General features: G+C 50.8%; 1 protein-coding gene and 1 long non-coding RNA gene across 3 annotated transcripts; one reads left to right on the top strand and one right to left on the bottom strand.

Annotated features, from left to right (window-relative positions):
- The first annotated feature begins 379 nt into the window (after positions 1 to 379).
- LOC306801230 lies at positions 380 to 5,671 on the top strand. Of its 2 annotated transcripts, XR_013774025.1 has the most exons (4): positions 380 to 503; positions 1,537 to 1,622; positions 4,181 to 4,297; positions 5,614 to 5,671. It is a non-coding gene; the product is annotated as an uncharacterized lncRNA (long non-coding RNA). The 2 variants fall into 2 exon arrangements; XR_013774026.1 differs by lacking the exon at positions 5,614 to 5,671 and having other exon boundaries at positions 4,181 to 4,400.
- Positions 5,672 to 8,240: 2,569 nt separating this feature from the next.
- Positions 8,241 to 9,510, bottom strand: LOC306801226 (uncharacterized protein). The gene is made up of 2 exons (XM_079304088.1): positions 8,936 to 9,510; positions 8,241 to 8,839 (listed from the first exon to the last, which is right to left on the bottom strand). Exons 1-2 carry the CDS (start codon positions 9,414 to 9,416, stop codon positions 8,412 to 8,414), a joined length of 909 nt encoding a protein of 302 aa, XP_079160214.1. The 5' UTR covers positions 9,417 to 9,510; the 3' UTR covers positions 8,241 to 8,411.
- Positions 9,511 to 10,757: the final 1,247 nt, after the last annotated feature.

The following is a 10,757-nucleotide window of genomic DNA, read 5'->3' as shown; positions in this document are numbered from 1 at the left end:
GGCCAGGCATTAATCTGCAGCATCAGAAAGAACACTCTGGGCCTTCAGAGGAAAATGGAAAGTGATAGGAAATTAAACTAAAATGAAGAAGTTGAAGTTGTTGGCATGAGGAAGAAGAACTGGATATCAGTTGAAATAGGGACAGGATCTGGGCTTGGCCTTTAGCTGCTGCTGAAGGAACATAGAGGTGCAGTGTTTTCCTGGAGCTGTGCAGCTTTTACAGCTAGTGTGAGTACATTTCCCAGTGCTGCAGTCTTTAATGGACTCTCTGATTTCTTTCAGAAGGCCACGCAGAGGTACTGGTGTGAATAAAAGAGCAGAACAAGAAAATCACTACTATTGCATGAGGAATATTCTGCATGATGAAATATATACTGTCCTCATCTGGAAAGCAAAATCTGCATGTTCAAGAGTAAAACATTTCTCACCAACGCAGAAGAGTTCTTGGGGTTTGATTTTTTAATTGTCTACTTTCACTTTCAAGTTGAGCCTCATGAATGCCTGTGAGTATCAAAAAGAAATTGCAAAGCTCTTTCCTTGCATGTTTTCTGGGAGGAACGTGGTCAGAGGCTTCTCCAGGAATAAAGAGAGGGAGGAATTGAAGGCAGAGAAAGTGACTCAAGGTCAGAGTGGATCCAGCACTGAGCCCTCCAGGCTCTGTCTGGGTCCCAGCCTTGGGTGCCAGTGCTGAGGGGGATTTTAGGATTTCCCCCCTTGTCCCTTATGTGATTTGCCTTTCTCTGAAGGGCAGGAAACGTGCTGAATGTATCACTTGGGTCAAGGAGGCCTGAGTAAAATGAGCCAGAAATCCTCTCCATGTGCTCTGTGCAGGTCTGTTAATACTAGGGGGGTGTTGGGAATGAATCTCAGCAGGGAGATGACAGAGACGGAGGGACAGAAATAACTATCAGGTGTCAAAAATACATTCTCCTCAGCCCTGGAATGAGCTCCTTCTATCAATATTTAGGAAGTGCAGATATATGGGGATATATAATTTGGGCATATTGTCCATCCCAAACATCCTCAGTGGACTGAAAACCCTTCAGCTCTTGGTCTGCTAACATGGCTCTTTTTTCATAAATGCTGAAGTTCTGCTAAGTAAGAAACATTTTCAAGTATTTCTATACCATCTTTCCTTCTTTAGCATGTAAAGGAATTTCCTTTAAAGGACCTCTTGGCATCTTCCTAAAATACACTTCATTTTCTTCTGAGGGCAAGGCCAGTTTGAGCTCTCAGGAGCTCTGAAAACCCTGAAATCCTTTTCCAGCTTCAATGAAAGTAACAAAGAAATAGAAAGCCCTGATTTGTATTTTAAGAAAGTTGATTTTTCTGCGTAATGATTTAGACACCACAACTGTGAAGATTCAAACTTGCATGTTGACTGCAGGAGAATCTTCATGCCACGATCATCACTGAGTTTGTCTGCTGCTTTTAATAGAGTCAGCATTTAAATATATGTATTTGCATTTATTTATAGTTATATATACTTTATGTAATTTTAATTTATATATATTTTTCTATTGATTTCCTCTCTAGAAGCTGGAGATGTGTGGGCATCCTGATGACTGCAACAGATTTTCAAGAGTTGCCTGAAGCATGCACAGAACTGAACTGACACAGAGGTACAGTGACTTTTCATTTAGAAATTCCACTTATGGAAACTGAGGCTGAAGGTGTGTTTGGAGTCAGACCCACAGGACAGGCTTTTTCTTTTATCACAGCTGTTCCCCTGGTAATACAGACATTTTCTTCACAGGAGATTTAATAGGGTACAATTGTCAGAAGGAATGTTTTGTGCTTTAGTGGAAACACTTGTAATCATCTATCAGCCCTCTATTCCTCTCACAAGTGTGAATTTCCAGGTTATTTCTGCATGTGCAAAGGACTCTCTGCTTCCCCTACCAAATGTGTGGTGTCCTTGTAAAACAGGTAAAAGCAGCTGAGTCTCCTGAAAATAGTTCTGGTTTTTCACAGTAAACACTTAATTTCATGGTTATATATCAAGGACAAAATATTATTTTTAGGTTCCAAACTGTTTATTTGCCTATTTGATCAATTTAATTTTGTTCTTCAACATTGTAAATTTTCCTTAGGGGTGTTTGCAGCATTTCCCCCTGCTCTGCTCTCAGGGAGTTTTTAGCAAGGATTGGTTTTCATGCTCAGCAGTTCCCCTTGCCCCTTGCTTTGCTGCTTCACTGGAATGTTCTAACTGGAAAACTGCAATATTTCTGGAGCTTTCAGTGTGCTAAGTGCCTCAGCTCAGGGGCCAAGTGGGGGCCAGCTGGGCAACTGCAGCAGCACAAGGAGAAATGAGTGCATGCTGCATTTTATTTGTGGGAAAAGCTGCTCCCTGCATCATCCCTGCCAGGCCATTGGAAAAGCTCTGGTTGTACAGTTGGGCCTCTCTTGCTCTTGGAGCAGTGGGGTTTACTTTTTGTCCAGCTGGCAGAATATTTCACAGATCCTGCTTGGGATTTTCACTTGCCTGAGTTTTCTTCTGTTTTACCCTCAGTTCCATGGTCAGGACTGCAATCCTTCTCTGGTTTCCTTTTGGCAACTCCTTGGTTCCTGTGAAAATGCTCCAAAAGTCTTGTTTAACATGCTTTTGTTTCCTGGTTTGCTCTTTTTAAGAAGTCCCCTAGAATATACAGTGTATTGCTGATTCACACTGGGGCTCACTGTAATGATCCCTGGGGTGGTTTTTTTTCCTTGGGTTGGATTTTGTGGCTTTTTGGTGGGTTGGTTTACTTTTTGACTAGGAAAGCCATCATAAAAGCTAAGAATCTTTTTGGGGTGGAATTGATAGTCTAGCAAGTTCTGCATTCTATATTTTGGGTTTGAAAGATGAAGAATTCAGTCAGAGAACAGAGATGAGTTGAACAATGTGCAGTTCCCTCCACCCAGGAACGTTCACCCATGACAGTGGTGCAAGTTCAGCTGTGCCCATACCCAAGGTGAATTCTTCCTGTCCTTCCAGAATTCTGCCCAGTGGACAGAGAGACTTTATTCTATTGATGAAGCTGCTTTCAGTGGCAGGACATCCTTTACCTGCACTGCTGCATAAACAGATGTCCACTGGCACAGGGAGTGTGGCCCACGTTGGGCACAGTCCCAGCTGAGCCTCCCCAGTCAGGCTTTATTCAGGGAGGAAACAAAGTCTGAAACTGGTTCCACTGCTGCCCCTTGAATCCACCTGTTCTGGAGTGAGTCCAGTGTGGGAGTTAAAGCTCCATTAGTCCAGTGCATCAGCTGCTAGAGCACTGCTGAGCACAAAATCCCAAAGCCAGAGACATGGTCTGAGAACCACGGCCCTGGGTTTAGCAGGATGGCTGCTAATCAGGAGCTCTAATAAATGACATTTCACCTGTTCACTGTCATTCTCAGCCCAGCACACCATCAATGCTTGAAGTGCTTCATTAGTGCTCCAGCTCTGGTTTGCTTCCCTTTCTCTACAGCAAAGAATGCACGGGAAGAGCTCTTGCCAAGGGCCTGCTCTGCAGAAGCAGCTCCCTGAACTCCCTTCCAAATATTGAATTGCACTGACCTTTTTTGGCTTCTTTTCTTCTCCTCGATGCACTTTCCTTCCATGAGAATAGTTCTGGAGTTCTGTGGCTGTGCTGTCACCCTTCATTCAGTCACTGCTGGATGGAAACAGGCACTTCCTTGCAGCTGTCCTTGTAAATCAGGGTGCAAAAGCAGCAAACAGGAGAGGGGCAAAGGGAGAAACAGGCAGGAGACAGCTAAGGAGGTAAAGGGAGCTTGGCAAAAGTGTTGGAGAAAAGCAGAGAGGAGAGAAATCCTGCAGGGCCAGAGAAAGGCTCAGAGCACTGAGGGGCAGCTGATGTTCTTGCTGTGCTGGTCAGTGGCACTGGCCATGGGGGGTGGCTTTTTTCCCTCAATTCCTTGGAATTTAGTCCACCAAGTGTGAACTATCTGTTCATCAAATCTTGTTGAATTGTTATTTTCTATTTAATAGGTGCCAAAAGATTTGTTGCTGAATGTTTGGGGTTTTTTCCCCCTTAAAAATTGCACACCAGTTTAAAGCAGAGCTAGCCCCACTGAGAGAAGTGGGATCTGAGTTTGGAATTTTAGAACTGCAGAAGGTGACTACTTATGTAACAGCACAACAAAGCTGTGCAGGTTTCCTTATCCAGAATTCCCTCTGCTTTCTCCTTTCCAGTTTACTCCAACACTGAGCTTCAGCTAAATCCCGGAGGTTGCATTCTAAGAGCTGTGCAGAGAATTTGGGCAGAGAACTGTGCTTCCATACCCACCTGCATCATCCAACCAGGAACAGGTAAGATGCTTGTTTCTTGGATTTCAGGCCCAAGGAGTTAAACCTTTGATTGTAGCTTGTAGGTTTGTGACCCTTTGGAGTTGCTGAAGATCCAGGTGTGTTGCCTGGTGCCTGGATTAGAATGCCAGTCCCATTTGAACAGCAGAAATGTGTTATCCAAAAAGTGAGTCTGGGTGCTGCACCTGCCTGGCCCCCCTGCACTGCTCACCCTTGGAAAGCTCTGCAAGATTTTTTGAGTTAGGGAGGCACTGGGGGGTTTGTTTGCAAGGGAAACTACATGGAGGGAAAAAACAGCTGGGTGGGGGGACAGAAAGAGGAGCCCTTCTGTGCCTGTCTCTGTTTCAACTCTGAGGGTGTCACTCCTGTCCTGAGGGTTCAAAGGGATAATAGAAAGAAGGATTTTCATTGCCTTGTGCACAGGAGCTGTGCTAGTCCCAGTTTAAAGAGAGGTGGAAAGGGAGAGAGGGAGCTGAATGCTTACCTTATCTCTGCAGAATTGTTCATTGCTGTGCAATGCTGCCCTGTCCTGTGCCAAGATGACTGGGCCCTGGGCTGAGAGGCTGCTTGAGTGCTGCTGGCACAAGTTAAAGCTGCCTGGGGAGTGCTTGACAAGGACATGTCAGGGTTGGTCTACCCAAAATCTGACCCTTTGTTTTTTCTTCTCTCCCTTGCACCTCTTTGCAAAGTTTATGTCATTCACCCTTATGCTTTTACAAATCTTTTAATCTAAAGCACAATGCTTCCATTGCTGTGGGAGGGCAGTGATTGAGAGCAGGCTGTGAGTGTTCAGTGTGGCAGTGCAGATCTGTCAGTGAGGAAAGAGCCTGATGAAACAAAACACTGCCATGGGGACTGTCTGTGAATTAGGTGATAATGAGAAAAGGAGAGTTCAGGCTGAAATGTAGAAGAAATCCATGAAAGTGAGCCAAGATAGTTTTCATTAATTGAAATACCAATGCAGATCCAACTAAGTTGACACAAGTTAATTCAAAATCTCTATTTATTTCATTCTAATAGTTTTTATTTGGCTGTTTTTCTTCTGCCAGTGTTTCTCAGTAATATAGATGTTGTACATAATTCCTGCCATAACTGAAATACACCTTCCTTCTTTCCTTGTTTGACAACCTAATTAAAACCACAGTGTATATTGTTTTCTATATGATAAATATCCTAAGACCCTCATAACTCTCACAAATAATTTCTATTTAATTGGAACATAGGTGAACTATCTGTGCAAGTCATGAAAGAAAAGAAATAAGATCAAGTAGTAAAAAAAGGTAAGAATTTTTTCTTGACATAACTGTGATCTTTCCCAGAAAATGCAGGAGGGAATAATCCCACACAAGCCACTCCCCTGAAAGAAGCCAAGCCCCTTGGAGGATTCAGCTCATCCCTGCTGTCATCTCCAGCAATCTCTGGGCACTGAGATGAGATGATCTTGCAATCTGCTCTGGGACAGCAGGAGGGCAGCCAGATCTGACAGATCCTTCACTTCCAGCTGACTTTTCCAAGCCTCCAGGACTTCACTCCTGCTTCAAAAAGTTTTCCTATGCACTGCAAGGCTCACTTCTGATTTCCTTCCTTCTGGAAAACCATGGAGCTTCTCAGCAACCCTGTGAGTCCCAATCTGTTTCCTGGCTCCACATTGTTATCCTTCCCTCACTGGATGGTGTGCTGGCTTTTCTAAATCCTGGGGGAATAGATGCCTTGGCTGTGCCCTGAGGAACAGGGAATGGAGCACAGGTCTCACAGGAGCAAGAGAGCAGGGAGGGTGCACAAGGTAATCAGCTCCTCCATCCCTCCCCAAACATCCCAGATCATCCTGGCTCTTGGGAAATATCACTTGTACAAAGCCTTGGAGATTGATATACCAAATTCTAGTACTGGATAACAAAGATAATGATGGAGGGAGAAAAATCCCCAAACCCCAGCACCTTTTTGCATAACAAACTTGTACAGTTACAACTTATAAATCTCTTCTTTGTATCTAAGGTTGCCCATTCTCCCTAAAGCAGAGAAACAAAGCAGGCAGCAGTAAAGAAGCTGTCTGGGGGTACAAGACACTGCCTCCTGCCAGCAAAGCTATTTAGTGTCCATCTCTATTCCATCCAGCTGTAGCTAATTGTACAGTTATGGTAACAGTGCCCTCCACAGGAATTTGGGAGGGATTATAACACTAAGCATATGCTGGTTGCAATAGGCTTCTTCATAGCCTGATGGCAAACATGAAGTTTGCATCTCCATTTGAATCAGGGATATAAAATCAGATGAAGCAAGTGAAGATGGGAGAGCTATTCCTAGACTGCAGCAGACACCAGCAATGAATTATGAGAGGGCTCCAGCCTCAGCCTGGCATGGCTGGATTTTTCTTGGACCTGCCTCAATTAACTGAGCTTTGAGCTCTTGGTGGCTGGGAGTTGGTGTTCTCACTGGGGCAATTGGAAATTATTTCAGTATCATTAGAAATTTTAGAACAATGCAGCTAAAACCTCACCTCTTTCCCCTGTAAGTTATCCCAGTTTTACCCAGCAAGGAGCTGCACTGAAGTCAGGCAGGGGGAAATGACACCAGGGAACAGCTGTAAAGGTAAAGGCAGAAAGAGAAGATTTACCAGCAAAGGGCAGGGAAGGGGAAAGGGGTCAGAAAACATTTCTGTGGTCTAATGAACAATAATTTCTGTTTCCCCAGTGAGAAGAACAGACTCCCAGCCAGTCAGGCCTGACTGTCCCCTGCAGTGAGAGCTCAGCACACATGCACAGAGACAAGTGCAGCACCTGAAAGAAAAGAACCAGAAGAAAAAGGTAATTTCTTTAGTTTCCAAGTGTTTGCAGTTCTTCAAGCCCTAGCAGCATTTGCTCTTGGTTTGGGCTGGGTGAATGATGAGCCCTGGGCACAGCTGATGCCATTCACTCAGCTGGAAGCCCGGGGTGGCTCAGAGGGGACACAGAAGTGTTTGTGTAGGACAATGCCAGGGGATGCCAAGGGCAGGCAGGTGGCATTTGGAGGGGATTGCTGAGGGGCCTGAAGGGAGCCCAGCAGACAGTTTCCCTGGGAAAGGCCAGGCCCCTGGGCAGAGCAGGCAGGGCTCTGCAGGGGCAGCAGGGAGGGCTCAGCTCTGGGCACTCTCTGTGTCCCCCTGGGCTGGCACAGGCAGCCAGGAAGGGAGGAGAGGCTCCCTGGGGATGAGGCAGAGAGAGCCAGCAGGGGAGCGGCTCGGGCTGCAGAGGGGCAGCAGAAAGGCAAAGGGACCTGCCTGGCCACTGTGGGCAGCAGGATGGACACTGGGCTGAGCAGGGCAGGGCAGGAGGGGCTCTGAGCTCATCTGCAGGGACACAGGGAGGGCATGTTTGGGAGGGAAGAGCTCAGGGGATGAGTTCACTCACCCTGGCACCTGTTGTGTTTGCACAGGTGGCACCAGAGGGGAAGGTCAGAACCAGCCCTGCTTGACCTCTGAATTCCTGGATCAGTTTCAGAAGCTGCCAGATGAAGGATTAAAAATACACAAGAATGAAACCAAGAGCATTAATGAGGTAAGTGGGACTCCATTACACTGTTGTCATAGAATTCATACCAGAGCTCTGATGACAACAATGCAGTTCTTCATTTGTGTTAGTCACTGAGTGGGATTTGGGGTCTGTCTGGATTTCCAAGCCCTCATGGTGGCCCTGACACTGCTCAGGTGGCAAAAGCAGAGTCAGAGCTCCTGGCAGGCACAGGGTGTGTTCCCCCAGAGTGGGTTGTGGAGGAATTGTTTGGGACTTGGCTTGTCCCTCTGGGTGATCACAGCCCAGTTGCTGTGATTTGTACAATTCCAAACATTTGACTGCCCAAACTGCCCAGCCCAGGGGCTTGAGCTGACAGGGCAGCACAAAGATTGTTCCCTGTGCAGCACCCAGATTTGGGCTCACTGTCAGCTTTGCTGGTTCCCATGAATTATCCCACAGCTCCCTGCTCAGTTCCTGCTGCCATAACCTCACAGTGCCTCATGGAGGGTGGATATTCCCATGCAGAGCTGCTGCTTGAACACCAGCTGTGCCAGGAACCAGCAGAGCTCCCAAGGAACCTCAGCAGCATGGGGACAGGGACAGGTGTGTATTGCAAAGAATTTGCTATTTCAAACCCTCATCCCCAGCCCCAGCCATGTCCCTGGGGGCCCTTGACAGAGTTGCTGGAGTTCAGCTGATGCAGCCCCCTGAGCTGGGCTCCAGGTGATATTCCCAAGCAGGAGAAGGCAGGGCCAGGGGCGCTCCCAGCCCGTGCCAAGGCAGCTCCCCGTGCCCAGGGGAGGACATCTCTCCCTGCAGCAGCTCAGCTCCTTCCAGAGCCTCAGCAGGGGCCTCTGCAGGTTCTTTTCCCTCAGCACAGGCTGCACATCCCTGCCTTCAGCACACCTCCAGCGGGACCCACCTGGGAAAGCTTTCCATCCCTTCTGCACCTCCAGCTGGCTCCCTGGAAACTCCCACCTGCTTCCAGACACAACTTCATGCCACCCAAACCTCTGGTTTAAGGCATCTCTGCAGGCTGCTGGCTGGGATTTAGTACCTGTGAGGGAAGATGGCCTTGGCTTTAGTGCTGCTGCTGCTGCTGGGTGATGGGCTCAGGCTGGAAGGGAAGGGATTTGGGGTGGGCAGGACATACCTGGCAGCTGCCTGGCAGCTCTGGGAGGCTGGAACCAGGAATTGCTGCGTGAGGCCCTGGGCACGCAGCCCTGCTGCCATCCCCAGGAAAGGGCAGCTGTTCCTTGGGCTGCTTCTGGGCTGTCAGTGGCTGTGGCCAGGCTGCAGCATCTCCAGGAGCCCGTTGAGAGCAGCCCCTGGCCCAGGAGCCACGGGCAGCCCTGGAGCCGTGTCCGTGGCAGCGCCGGCCGGGCCCCCAGCGCCCATCCCGGGCCGTGTGCTGGGCACGGGCAGGACACTGCAGGCACAGCCCCTCCCTGAGAGCCCCAGGGCAGGAGGGGCTGGTGCCTGCCAGGGGCTCCTGGCCTCCTCCTGCCCCCGTTCCCTGCAGCTGGGACACACACAGACACCAAGGAACATTGCTGGCAGCCAGCAGGAGACACCGAGGCCTCTGCGCAGCTCTGGGCCACAAGAGCAGCCCCAGCTCCAGCAGCTGCCTTCATTTTGGCAACACTCACCTGCAGCAAATGCCACCTGCCCCTCTCCAGAAGAGCTCTGGCCACGCAGCAAGGGAAGCCTCAGGACTCCTCCTGCTCATGTTTCTCCCTGCAAAGAAACATGACGAGCAAATCTGCAGCTGCTGGGTAAACCCTGGAAAGGGGCAGGAAAATCAGGGTTATGGGAAGAGTTTGGTGCTGTCCTGTCAGCTGCCAGCCAGTTCTGCCCTACAGCCAGGGCAGGGGCTGGTGTGTGAAGCAGCTGCAGCAGAAGAGAAGGAGCTGCAATTCCCTCGCTGGTGCCAAGGATTCCTGCACCTGGGGAGGTTCATACCTGGGATGCAGAGACCGGCTCAGTCAGTTGGAGCAGAGTCCTGGTACTGCCCAGCTTGTGAGCTCAATTCTCCCACGGGCTGTGTCCCCCAGAGTCAGATTCCAGCGAGCCCTCTCAACCCCACTACATCCTGCCATCTGGAAATAAAACAAAAGCTTTTCAATAAAAGTTTCAATGAAATGTTTGGCCGTGCAGAGCTTTTTTGGGTTGCAGAGCAAGGGGGAGGGGGAGCATCTCACCCGGCAGGTGCAGCAGAAGCAGCCCGAGTGGAGCCGTGCCCGGCCCCGAGCGGCTCCTGCCGCGCTCCAGCCCCGCTCGCTGCGCAGGGTTCCGGGCAGGAGCCCCGGGCTGTGCGGGCACGGGGAACGGGGAGCCGGGCGCTGCTCCCCGCTCGGGGCTGCGGGGCCTCCGCACAGCGGGACGGGGGCAGCGGCAGCGGCGGCGTTTGGGGCCCGGGGCCGGCACGGCGCTCCCCGTGCCCCGGCCGCTTCCAGCCGCGATGCGGCGTCCGCACGGGGAGATGCCGCCGCCGCTGTCCCGGGCGCGGTTCCCGGCACAGCCCCGGCTCCCCGCGGCCGCGGCGGGATCGTGCCCGGAGTCCCGCGGCCGCCGGGCCGGAGCGGCAGCGGCAGCGCCGGGCTCGGCCCAGCGCCCGTCCGGGGCGGCTGCTGCTGCTGCTGCTGCTGCTGCTGCCCGCGGCGATCCCGGCCCCGATCCAGCCGGCCCGGGGAGAGGCGGCACCGCTCGGAACCCCCAGCGACACCGGCAGAAGCCCGAGCCGAGCCCCGGTCCCAGCTGAGCACCGCGGGCTCCGCGCAGCACCGGGAGCGGTCCCTGGGTCGGGCTGGGCGCAGCGATCCCGACGAGCATCCCGCAGCATCCCGCAGCATCCCCGGCAGAAGCGATCCCGTATGGAGCGGGGCGGGAGCGGATCGGCCGCTTTTAAAGGGCGCGGGAGGGGCGGGGCCGGGGTGGGCGGGGCCTGCACAGGTGCGCGGGGCGGAAGCTGCACA

Source organism: Erithacus rubecula (assembly GCF_903797595.1).
Source record: "Erithacus rubecula genome assembly, chromosome: 4".
Lineage (NCBI taxonomy): Eukaryota > Metazoa > Chordata > Aves > Passeriformes > Muscicapidae > Erithacus > Erithacus rubecula.
This window is presented reverse-complemented; position numbering and strand designations above follow the sequence as displayed.